The 13,288-nt window shown below is 34.2% G+C and overlaps 2 protein-coding genes across 3 annotated transcripts in view; one reads left to right on the plus strand and one right to left on the minus strand.

Moving 5' to 3' along the window:
* The window catches only part of lipf (lipase, gastric), a 13,231-nt gene extending 5,496 nt beyond the window's left edge, over positions 1-7,735 (plus strand). Inside the window, exons 4-10 of the mRNA XM_016569567.1 lie at positions 2,357-2,555; positions 3,311-3,420; positions 3,758-3,894; positions 5,147-5,293; positions 5,385-5,456; positions 6,270-6,338; positions 7,160-7,735. Of these exons, the coding sequence (XP_016425053.1) occupies positions 2,357-2,555; positions 3,311-3,420; positions 3,758-3,894; positions 5,147-5,293; positions 5,385-5,456; positions 6,270-6,338; positions 7,160-7,393 (968 nt within the window). The 3' untranslated portion in view covers positions 7,394-7,735. The remainder of the gene's footprint in view (positions 1-2,356; positions 2,556-3,310; positions 3,421-3,757; positions 3,895-5,146; positions 5,294-5,384; positions 5,457-6,269; positions 6,339-7,159) is intronic.
* An 89-nt stretch (positions 7,736-7,824) lies between these two features.
* Positions 7,825-10,659, minus strand: LOC107753431 (ankyrin repeat domain-containing protein 22-like). 2 transcript variants are annotated; one of them, XM_016569568.1, is made up of 6 exons: positions 10,449-10,659; positions 9,528-9,719; positions 9,200-9,307; positions 8,888-8,965; positions 8,687-8,800; positions 7,825-8,293 (listed from the first exon to the last, which is right to left on the minus strand). In XM_016569568.1, exons 1-6 carry the CDS (start codon positions 10,467-10,469, stop codon positions 8,216-8,218), a joined length of 591 nt encoding a protein of 196 aa, XP_016425054.1. In that variant the 5' UTR covers positions 10,470-10,659; the 3' UTR covers positions 7,825-8,215. The 2 variants fall into 2 exon arrangements, with proteins under 2 accessions (XP_016425054.1, XP_016425055.1); XM_016569569.1 differs by having other exon boundaries at positions 8,687-8,785; positions 10,449-10,656.
* Between the last annotated feature and the right edge of the window lie 2,629 nt (positions 10,660-13,288).

Genomic DNA, 13,288 nt, shown 5'->3' on the forward strand with positions numbered 1-13,288 from the left:
CTTCAGTCTGTGTGCATTAAATTTATTTAATACACGAGTTTCACAATTTGAGTTGAATTACTGAAATAAATAAACTTTTCCATGACATTCTAATTTATTGAGATGCACCTGTATATACTGTATATATATATATATATATATATATATAGTTTAATGCTTACTTTGTTTAATATTTAAAAACACTATTCATTAAATATCACAAGTAAATGTTATCTTCAGCAAAAATGAACATTTAAAATGAATATCCATTTTTCATATTTTACTTTAAAATGTTGTGATGCTTAATTTATGTGTGGAATGTAATACATTTGATTAGTTAAGTGTTTTATTTTTAATTCACTTAGAAAAAATAGTATAAAACTAAATATCTGCCTTTTATCAATTTTTTGTATGTATCAGCAAGTATTATAGTAGGTGTCTGTACAATACATCAGTACCAGCTACAACATCATCAGCTGAAAAACAAAGGAAATCTCTGTGATGAATAAATCAGGCTAAAATCGGTTCAGTTCAGATGAGTGTTATTGTGGTGTTAATGTTCTCGGTCCTGTACAATAGTGCTTCTGGAATCAGTATTCAGTTTGATATTTAGTGCTCCCCATATTTCATTAATGAGCAGAGAGATCTCTAAAGCTCATGCTTCTCACACTAATCTCGCCAGGGACGCCACTGGAGCGGAAAACCAATTCAACAGCCATACATCAGCTTCCACTCTCCCTCGCTGTGCTAACACAATATCTCATGTTTTTTTAAATGAGAGTACATTTCACCGACACAAATCCCTCTGCTGGAGGATTTGAGGGCCTTTGAGAAACTTTAGCCTTGTGCATCTTTGATTTTCACTCATTGTATTAGATTAAGAGCAGTTGTTGGCTGCGTTCTTGTGTTTGACCTTCAGAATAAAATTGGTTTATGCAAATGAACGTGTGGAAATCTGTTCGGTACATTTATAACCATACTTAATCAGGAAGACTGGGAATTTTGAAGAGCACGTTAACAAGACAAACCCTGTGAGCCGTTTTTGTTTTGTGGTGATCTTAAAGCTGTGTGTGCTGAGAGCTGGTAAACGTTAATAATAAATTCAGATATATGATAAATAAGTAAAGAGCCATCAAGCTGTTTGTTTTTAGTGGATGGCTGGTGCTGAGTGATGTGACGTTGGGTGTGATAAGCACTGAAGCTCTGAGGTGGCACACGGGATATGCAACTCATTTCCTGCTGTCCCAGTTCTCCAAGTCACACGAGACACTGTGCTGGTTGGCGCGAAAGAACACCAAGGAATGACAATACCAAGTGAGCACCAAGTGAGGTTTCACAAAGACAGTCTCACCTGAGAGAATACACACTCGTTCTTTTCTCCAGATCTAGTAATTCATTCAAAAATACTTTAAAAATGCAATCTGTACACACAATGACTTTAATACAACTCTTCTGTAACAATTTTGGAGTTAAAATAAAAAATGCCAGGGTAATCTTTTAAAAATGAAAATAATTCAGTTTATTTATTATTTTATTTGTGTTGATTTTAGTATTAGATAAAATTGTGATTTTTAACAAATTTGCTTCCCTCATAATTAATGTTAGAAAAACCTTGTCTGCCAAATCAAATCATGTGGTGCAACTAACATTTAGAACCAGTAAAAAAGGAAAAAATAAAGAAAACAAAAAGAGACACACACCTACAGACCCCCATGACAGCGTATTAGTCTCTTAAAATATCAGATAACTTGAGTTTTATGAGAAGGCAGGATTAACATTAATAATTGATGATATTTGTAAAAACTAGTTTTCAAAGGAAAATAATATCTAAGATGTGTACACGCACATGCATTCAAGGTTTTACTTGATGACTTGAGTCATTTAAATTGAACTTTTCATATTAAACAAAATCATATGCAACCAACACGAACAGATTAATATATGAGTTTGAAGCAGTGATTTCCTTTGAACTCCATTTCCCATAAAACCAATATGACTCATTGTGCAACTGCTCTCCTGGGATTATTCTGCAGTTATGTAAAATTGAAAGTCTCCAGCTTCCAAAGTCTTGCTGTGCGAGTTGCAGGGTTTAAGGGGGGGTAGAAGGAATGGCTGGTATGAAGTCAAACAATGCTATCAGCTCAAGGTCTGTTTGTGCTACTAAGAGGACCAGCTCACATCCTGTTTCTGACAGATTTTCACTGATAAAGGTCCCAAAAAAGAAAGGATGGCATTATCAGCATAAATCTAATGCATATAGTCCCTCTGCTGGCCAAACATGTAATCTCTAAAAATATATATGAGTATATTTGATTCAATTTACAATTTCCATTGAAAGGTTTTGTGACATTTTTTGGTCTCTTAATTCGTATTTCAGAAGCAAAGCCTGTAGTGTTCCTCCAACATGGTCTTCTTGCTGCTGGAAGTAATTGGGTGACAAACCTGCCCAACACCAGCCTGGGTTTCCTGTTAGCCGATGCTGGATTTGATGTGTGGATAGGCAACAGCCGTGGGAACACCTGGTCCAGAAAACACATCAGCCTTGACCCTAAACAGAAAAAATACTGGCAGTTCAGGTACAAGAACAACATTTTTATGAAAGTGTTTAGCATGTGGTTTACACTTTCTCATCAAACACCAACCTTTCTACTGTTTAAGAAATTTAAGATAAAAGTTTGAAAATCATTTTTGTATATACACTACAATCCACAAGTCTGTTATGTTCACCAAAGCTATTTATTTGATCAAAAATACAGTACAACAGTAATATTGTTAAAATACAATTACAATTTCAAATAACTGTTTTCTTTTTAAATATATTTATAAATGTAATTTATTCCTGTGATCAAAGCTGAATTTTCAGCATCATTACTCTAGTCTTCAGTGTCACATGATCCTTCAGAAATCATTCTAATATACTGATTTGGTACTCTAAAATAATGTCTAAGTTTGTGCTGCTTAATATTTTTGTGTAAACTGTGAGACATTTTTTTCAGGGTTCTTTAAGTTCAAAAGAGCAGTTTATTTAAAATATAAATATTTTTCTTGTAAATCTTCCTTGTATTTATCCAAGCGTTTATTTCCTCTTTTCAGCTGATACTTGTGTGCGGAGCTTGAAACCTAGTCATACTTACAATTTTGACAGTAGTCTTTTTCTTGCCTTGCAAGCTTTGGTATTTGCTTCAGGAAATGCAGATCTAGTTCTTATTTTTGGAATTCTCTGTTGGGTTAATAATATATCAGCCAGAACACTGAACTCAAAAAAAAAAAAATCAGTTTTTCTTTCTGTGTTGTTTGTGTGTGTGTGTGTGTGTGTGTGTGTGTGAGCCAGTCATGATGAACTGGCTAAAAAGGATCTTCCTGCAGTGATAAACTTCATTACAAAGACCACTGGCCAGGAGCAAATCTTTTATGTGGGCCATTCCCAGGGAACCACTATAGGTATCACCTATTCTCTAAGCATTTTAGAGTGATTCATTATTTTGATCTGCTATTCATCAAATCACTGGTCTACAAAATATGCTCAGAGATGTGTTGTGCATTATGCATCTTCTCACACTGACAGTAGGCAAATGCATTATCATGCGTGTTACTGTGTGGGAACATCTCACAGCTCACAGCAGCTACAGTACTTCACACTTTTTGCTATGCATGATGTGATTCCAAGCTTTATATATCTTTATGTTTATATTACATTTTATATTTATATATTATTTTATATTATATATTTATTTCTTCTTGAAATGTTGATGCATAACTTCCTATTCTTGCTTCTTAGCGTTCATCGCTTTCTCCACAATGCCGGAGCTGGCCAGCAAAATCAAGATGTTCTTTGCTCTGGCTCCTGTCGCCACAGTGGGGTTGACCAAAAGCCCCATGACCAAATTGTCTCTTATTCCAGAGTTTCTCATTTGGGTGAGCATTTTGTTTGTAACACTATTCTATAGCTCGGTTCCACAAACTAGAAAACTACCCTATTGCCTACCTAGGCAGCTGCCATCTAAGGATCTGTCCTTTGAAAGAAAGGATTCTGAACGCTCTGCATAAGTAGCAATACTTAGATTTTTATAGTTTGACACTACAATTTTGCTAAGCTAGCAGCATGAAGAAATAAAATGCAAATATTGGATAAAATAGTGTATTCTAAATTACACATTTTAATTATTTTAATTACACTTCCAGTCAAAAGTTTTTGAACAGTAAGATTTTTAATGTTTTTTTTAAAGAATTATCTTCTGCTCACCAAGCCTGCATTTATTTGATCCAAAATACAGCAAAAGCTGTAATATCGCGAAATATTTTTACTATTGCTTTCTATTTGAATATATTTTAACATTTAATTTATTCCTGTGATTTCCAGTCACATGATCCTTCAGAAATCATTCTAATATTGTGATTTGCTGCTTTAAAAACATTTATTATTATTATTATGCTGAAAAGAATTATGTTGAGTAGAATTTTTTTTTAGGTTTCTTTGACGAATAGAAAGTTCAGAAGAACAACATTAATCTGAAATAGAAATCTTTAGTAACATTATAAATGTCTTTATCATCACTTTTGATCAATTTAATGCATCCTTGCTAAATAAAAGTAATAATTTCTATCATTTCTTTTCAAAAAAATAAAAATTATACTGACTCCAGGCACTGGAGTAATGATGCTGAAAATTTAGCTTTGATCACAGAAATAAATTACATTTTAAAATGTATTCAAATAGAAAGCAGTTAAAATATTTCACATTACTGCTTTTGCTGTATTTTGGATCAAATAAATGCAGGCTTAGTGAGCAGAAGAGACTTCTTTAAAAACATTAACAAATCTAAATGATCAAAACATTTTGACTGGTAGTGTATATACTGTATGTAGTACATACATTCTTTTGCTCTTGTGATGCCTTAAAATCTAGCCTCTGTTGGCAGTTCACTAGGTTTTGGAACAGAACATATAACTCATATTTATAGTGTTTTTACACATTCAAAAATGTCATGTTTCCTGGTACTGGTAGTGATAACATTACAGAAATCAGTAGTCAATAAAAAAAGTGTTTTCCTTACAACTGAAGGTCATTAAAGTGGGTTTATGTTTTTTAAGGTTATATACAGCCATGATGATAATTTATCAGAATAATATATTATTATTATTATTATTTACTTTTTTACATTTGTAGGATCTCTTCGGACGAAAGGACTTCTTTCCTCAGAATGAGTTGATTAAGTTTTTTGCCACTGAGTTCTGCAGCAGAAAGCCTTTGAGTGTGCTGTGCGGGAATGTTTTCTTTCTTCTCTGTGGTTTTGATGAGAAGAACCTGAACATGGTATAGCACTCGCTTTGTTAGATCATGCTTTTTAATGCCAGTGAATTTGAGAATGTTCCTTCATGTGTTCCTTCATCTCTCTCTCTTTCAGAGCAGAACACCTGTGTACACAACACACTGCCCAGCAGGAACCTCAGTCCAGAACATGGTTCATTGGGCTCAGGTAACAAAAAAAAAACAAAAAAAACTCAGTTTCTATGTGACATGTCTATGTGCCTTACTAAATGTCCTTCTCCACCAGCAATATATTTTAAAACATCCCCACATTATTTCCTCAAAATGAGTGAAAGCACAACCACCAGAAGTTGCAACAGTTCCTTAATCTGTCTCAGAGTAAAATATCAGTGTGAACTGACAGAGCAGAGAAGCACTGAGGTGTTTCAATAGGGGCTTTTTGGTAAGGCACACAGGTCAGATGTCTTTGGCATTTTTCTGGGCCTGCTTGACCACATTGCCTTGCATGTGTTCTCAAATGCACTTTGGTTTTAGGTTTTAGGACAACTTTGATGAAAGGTTTTGATCCATGTTGACTAGTGTATATATATATATATATATTATCATTACCACTGTTTGGAAACTTTAAAGTGAATGGACAGGACTCCGTTGTGAACACAACCTTTGTATATACAGCAAAACGCTGAGTAATTCAGTAAGACTGTAGTTATACATTGCAGCAATTACTTGTAAAGATAATTAAATGCAGACCACACCTTACTCTGTATGTCTTAGGGCTGGTTCACACACTGCCCCACCAAACACCAACAAACGGCAACAACTCAAACAATGTAAAGATGTCTGTTGAATTTATGTTAAGAAACAACTGTCATGTTCACACTGATCCTACAAACACCAACATGGTCCAATTAAAGCCATACAAAAGACTGCTCTTTGATACAAAAGGCACTATCAAACATATGAACATTCTACTTTATAATTTTACCTGTTCTTAAATACATTTCTTGTATTCTTAATACAGGCTGTGAAATCCAGTAAGCTTATGGCATATGATTATGGAAAAGCTGGAAATATGGCACATTATAATCAGGTAACACTGAGGACTTGACTATTTCTGCCTGTAAAGAGATCCAAAAATGAAAACTCTTGTTATCATTTACACCCTCATGTGTATATATATATATATATATATATATATATATACAGTGGTGTGAAAAAGTGTTGGCCCCCTTCCTGATTTCTTATTTTTTTGCATGTTTGTCACACTTTAATGTTTCAGATCATCAAACAAATTTAAATATTAGTCAAAGATAACACAAGTGCCAGTTATTAGGTTTAGGGGGCAAACACTTTTTCACACAGGGCCATGTAGTTTTGGATTTTGTTTTCCCTTAATAATAAAAACCTTCATTTAAAAACTGCATGTGTTCACTTGTGTTATCTTTTACTAATATTTAAATTTGTTTGATGATCTAAAACATTAAAGTGTGACAAACATACAAAAGAAATCAGGAAGGGGGGCCAACACTTTTTCACACCACTGTGTATATATATCTTTCTTCTGCTTAACACAAAACAGCCCTAATCCTAACCAAACAGCTTCCTGTTGACTTCCAAAACCGAAACTGTTTAGTTACCAACATTCTTCAAAATACTGTATCCTCTTTTGTGTTCCACAGAAGAGAAAGTCATACAGGTTTGGAAATGACATGAGGATGACTAATTGATGACAATTTCCCTTCAAGCTATTTTCACCACTAACTATACTAACTTGCCTATCCAGGGCATTTTTTTAATACTGTAGACTCCCGTGAGGATGAATGTGTGATGTTTGCTGTCACTCTGAGAGTCAGTAGTGGAACTGAGCAGTGCTTGAAGTGTTAAAGTCTCTTCCTGCTTCTCCCCTAACAGTCGACCCCTCCCCTGTACAACCTGCGGGACATGACGGTACCCACAGCCTTGTGGTCTGGTGGGCAGGACACTCTGGCAGATCCTCAGGACGTGGCTCTACTGCTAACACAGATACCCAAATTGGTGTACCACCGTGACATTAAGCACTGGGAGCACCTGGACTTCATCTGGGGTTTGGATGCCCCACAAGAGATGTACAACAAAATTATCGAAATGATGAGGGAGAATGTGTGAAGAGACATTTTGTTTGAGCAGTAGGTTTTATCAGCATTCCTTGAGCTTGAGCTAATACTTCTGTACCTCTTTGTTTGTTCTTTCTGTAAGCAGATGAACCCATTTGTTTGAGGTGCTGGTAACCGAATCTGCAATTTGCGAATGTAAATTTGATATTACAAACTGAATTAAGCCTTCGAGCCATTACCCAGAGACTGAGTTTTACACTCATGATCAGGGGTTGCCTTTTAATGTCTTTTAAAGGACATGCACTTGTTTAATGTTTTTTTTTTTACTTTAGCTTTTACTAACCACTACATCCTCAATCTCACTATACTGTAGCATTTCATGACCTGTCTTATGGCCTCGTCATGTAATCGACTGATTTTGTAAAACATGACTGGAAATAAACATACATTGATGCCGAAAATGTGTATACAAAAAGTTATTTTGCTTAGTGAGAGGTTTTACTTTTAAACCAACAATTTGACACAATCCAAATCCATTTGAAATCTTAACAGTGATAAAAAAACAAACTTTAACACTTTAAAACAAACTGAATATACATATACAGTACATTAAATTATCAATATACAATATAAGAACAACACAAATATGAGTAATCAAATGAAAAACTAAATCAAATATGCGTAAATACATCCTTCATCTGAGAAATGCATTTCTTATGACATTAAGTGTGTTCAAACATTATGTGTGGTTCAAAGTGTAAAAAATTTTGACAATTGGTGAAAACCCAATCTTAAACTCAGCTGGTGAATTGTAAAGGACCCCACTGCTGCTGCACATGAAACACGTCTCTTCTCTCATGTCCTCTATTATTACTCACATTGATTTTGTTAACATTGTAACAATTTTGTGGAATTGTAGTCTCTTTGCAATATCTAGTGGGGTTTCATGATTCTGTAAAGCAGACAGAAACAGCATGTCAAACTATTAAAAGAGTCACACAATGCGTTTAACAGAGAGAAAAGAGAAAACAAAATGTATGCTTGTTTCACATCACAGATCAACACCAGTTTCAAATCCTGTCAGTCTCAGCAAATGCAATTTCTCTAAAACACTTTAATACTTTGTTACATTTAACATTCACTTACCAAGTTCTCAGTTGACATTAAGAGAATGGTTTGCTGCTAAATACAGTGCAACACGTCTATGTCACCAGTCACTACTTTGTTCATTTTCACCTTATCTACCGTGTAGAGTTTAACATTTTTAAAGTTACTTTAATAAAGACAGTAAGATTACAGATCCCTATATAGAAGTTCACGTACTTGCTATAAATAATTAACTTACTTTGTTCTGTACTGAAACATCTGCATTTTTCTCCAATAACAGTGGAATGATCCTTTGACTTTTTCTTTGGCATGCATAGTGAAGTCCAGTGTTCCCCTTCTGAAAAAAGCAAAGCTGCACAAATTATAACCATGAACATCCTTTTTAGCATGATAATTATCTCTTAATTAATTTCCAAAACATGATGAGTGTTCTACTTACACAGTCTACAGCATTTACTTCCACCTTAGTGGCCAACAGAAGCTCCATCAATTTCACATTTTTTCTTTGCTTCTCTTCCTTTTGAGATAAAATGTGCAATGCTTTAATTTTGTCTAATTAAACACATTTAGATCAGTCATAAATTAAAGTCAGATTACATAAGTGATGGACAAGAACACATACAAAAACGCCACAAATCGCTCTCTATTCCTGTACACTAATCAGGGAAATTCCTGATCTCAAAATTTCAAAAAAAATTTTCAGACAGTAAATAGTCTCTTCCAGAAATGCCATGACTGAGGGATAACCTACCATTATAAGATAACCAATTAACAAGATAGGCATTAATATGGCAATCATCAAGTAGTCCAGGAAGGAAAATGTTCTTCTCGTGGCATAGTGCAAACAAGTCCTTTCTTTCTAAAGGAAGAACATACACATAGATATGTTTAAACAAGCAAGCTGACCGCACAAAATAAACAAACATTAATAAAATGTACCACAGGGTGAGTCAGAAAAACAACATGCATTAAAATGAATCATTGCGCATTACACTCACTCATAACAATACAACTGCAGCAGCATTACGATAACCAGGATTCAAACAGAACTATTTTCAGTCTCCTCACTTATGCAATACCTTATTTCTAATAGACACATTTGCATTGTAATCTAGAAGGTATTTGACAGTCCTGAGGTGTCCCCGTCTACAGGCGGCTATGATCGGTGTGTCTCCTGTTCCTTCATCTTGAACGTTTACATTTTTGGGATCGGCTGAGATCAGTTTTTGCAACTTATGGATGTCATCGTCATAAGCTGCCTGACACATAGGCTATGGAAAGAAAGTAGCACAAAATATGATTAGAAATAAGCACATGAAACAATTAATTATCCTATATCTAATACGTTTAATAAGACTAAGACAACTAAGGTATAATTAAGGAGGCATGCGATTTTGACCTGAAAGGTTTGATATCAGATAGGGTGATGAGCAAAACAGGTCTGGTGACATCCCAAGCATGATGGATAACTTAACACATAAACACACCCTTATCAAATACATTACAGCAAAAAAACAACAACTACAAAAAAACACTGTATAAAGGTCTTTGAACAGTAAAGTATTTTTCCTTTTCACGCATAAGTAGACTATATTATGTCTTTTAAGGACTGAAGATCTAGAAGGTATCACCGTCATGAAAATAACAACAGCAATGCCATAAAAAAAAAAGAGAGAAAATATGATTTTCAGGTACAATGTGAAACTGTCCTGTATTGTCTGTGAACGTGTGTTAAACTGTCAGAGAAGAGGACAGTTATTTGGCATTGTCATGTCACAAAAGTTAAAATAAGCATAATTATTTTTTTAGTCAGTAGAAAAACATTATGTTGACACAACATTGAGGTATGAAGAACAAAACTCATTAAGTTGTTAGAGATTAAATTTAGCATAACACGATCAGTCGATTATCATAATCATCATCAGTTATATGAGCCAAGTCAGTTGTTTCCTAAAGAAAGGAAGATCAAGACACGTTTCAAAGGAGTTAAGGTTACTCACCTCTGAGTACAAGATTCCCATTTGGCTTCCTCTGTCCCTAAAGGGAAACGAACTTAAACTTGTAAATCCTTAATGCGGACTCTGAGGTAATAAAACTAACAGCCCTTTGCTAACTTGTTTGCTTTCTACCTTGCGAAATGCGAACTGTGTGAAACAGCGCTTCAGATAAGGGTGTGGTCATGTAACAATGACGCATACGTCATGACGCAATCAGTGCCGTTCAGGTGTGTAGCGGTGGATTCCGGTCCATAGACTCATTTCCTCTCAACAGAAGATAGAATAGACTTACTAACATGGCGGTTAAATACCGTAAAAAAGGTTTTCATTTGTAAAGCTCTAAAAACCTTACTGACTGATGTTTTAGTGCACTTCCTGCAAATATGGAAAAAAAAATAAAGGGTCTCAATTAAATACGTGCAGTTTCACATGGTTAGTGCAAATTGTCACATGACCAGAGCAGTTTATTTCCTGTTGGCACCTTGAGAAGATGATAACTGCATCAAAGCTCCAAAACAAAAGGCTAGTAAAGTACATTAACATAAAGATGTGACAAAGATTTTTGGTACACATTATCTTTAAGGAGTCTAGTATTAATATATGAATTCACATATATTCAGTTTTGTTGAGTGTGGTCATTGAATGAGTAAACATGTTGATGGTCACAATAGTGGGATAGCAGTGAACTTAGATATACAATATAAATCCAATTGCAGTTGTTAGTGAAAATTACACTAAAATGTTGCAATGACAAAACATTGCACTAAATTAAAAATTCAAATGTTACAAAAAATGTACAATATTGATGTTGTAATACTGGTAGCACTAATATAAAAATTTGATGTTATATTTTACAAAAAAGTAACAATTTTGAAATGTGTTGATGGTTGAATTTTTTTGTCTTTTATCTCAGTATTCCTATCAATTTGTTTATGCATAATAGTAACCCTAAAATGTGATCAAACAGTTTAAAATAGCTGGGCTAAGATATATAACAATTTTTATGACTGCAGAAATATATTAATTCAGTACACACATTATCTCACAATTGTGACCGACCATAAAACACCGTTTTTCACACACTTTTCCAAAAACATTTTAAAAAATAATTATTGATTATTTCAAACAAAGGGTTACTAATGACACATCATTTGGATATTTTCATGTCTGGGAAAAATTTGGTGTTAAACAGGTATAAACAGGGTGCGAACTACGGGGGAGCTAGGGGGAGCTCGGCTCCCCTTAATAAGACATGGGCTCCCCTGAAAACGGGATTTGTGAAATTTTGGGGGGTCTCAAAAAATATTGACAATGTGTTATTTTGACGTGCAATTTCAGTTTTGTGTAATGTGATCATCGTGGATTATTATGTGTAAAATTGCAAAAATATCATTCATTCATGCATGACGGCGATTTAAACCTAATTCACTTCAATAAAGATAACTATACATGCTATTCTTGTCATGAGCATCAAGGTGTGGGGCGGTGCAAATTCCACTCATGTTTAGTACATGTTAACCCAAAGATTCGTAGAAAAAATATAAACGCTGGACTCGGTGGTCGATTCTGTGTAAGGCATGTTATTCGCAATTATGTGTTGTGGCTGGGTTGTTATAGGTCTGCGTGACTCTCGATGTCTTAGGCCTAATTGAACGGAGGAATTATGGTATTCTGTAGCCTGACGACGAGTAACTTTAACCGTTGTTCATGTGAACTCAAAGACAGCCTGATGCTTTGTTTATAGACTATTTGGGGGTGGTTGTTTGTTGTTGCACCTATCAATTCGTGTCGATAAAGTATAATAGGGTAAATCCTGTATAGTGATTTATCCTATATATGTCTAACAATTAACCCCCCCCCACCGTTATAAGAAAAAAAACCCACCGTTATAAGAAAAAAACAAGTGGGCTCCCCCAAAGTCCACGGTATAGTTCGAACACTGGGTATAATGAAAACGGTTTCTTAAGTAAGAAGAACCAAGACAAACGAACGAACGAATGAATAAATAAATAAATAAATGACAACTGGCCTTGTCATTTCAATCAATCAATGGAAATATACAAATTACAGTTGGCCTTGTCATTTCAATAAATAAATTAATAAATAAATGGAAATATACAAATGACAATTGACCTTGTAATTTCAATCAGTCAATCAATCAATCAATAAATGCAGTTGACAAATATACTTTTAATAACTTTTCTGTTACTACACATCAAGATAATAACATCCATATAGTTTTTAGTTTCTTTGAGAACCACAATTAACCAGTCAAAGAGATCTGATTTTTATAGCGAGATCTGGCACTGCCTGTAAATAATTTTGTAAGTTGAGTAAGTATTTAAATTTTTTTTTTTTCAGTTAGAAGTTGTGACTAGCCTACTGTCTGTGAATACTGAGGGATGTGTAAGAAACCAACAAATTCTTATCTGGTATAATGACTGTACATCTGCCTGTCTTTAGCTCTCCACACTTTATTAGAAAACAATGTCTCTGGCTCATAATACTAAAATTTGAATTTTAAAATTGTGATAGTAGTATTTATTTATTTAATTTATTTTTTACTGAAAAACTTTGTCATTAATTTACCGGTAAAATATGTGACCCTGGACTACAAAACCAGTCATAAGTAGCACAGGTATATTTGTTGTAATAGCCAACAATACATTGTATGGGTCAAAATGATCAATTTTTCTTTTATGCCAAAAATCATTAGGATATTAAGTAAAGATCATGTTCCCTGCAGATATTTTGTAAATTTCCTACTGTAAATATATCAAAACTTATTTTTTGATTAGTGATATGTATCATTTGGACAACTTTAAAGGTGATTTTCTCAATAT

Source organism: Sinocyclocheilus rhinocerous, unplaced genomic scaffold (assembly GCF_001515625.1).
Source record: "Sinocyclocheilus rhinocerous isolate Xijiao unplaced genomic scaffold, SAMN03320098_v1.1 scaffold2216, whole genome shotgun sequence".
NCBI lineage: Eukaryota > Metazoa > Chordata > Actinopteri > Cypriniformes > Cyprinidae > Sinocyclocheilus > Sinocyclocheilus rhinocerous.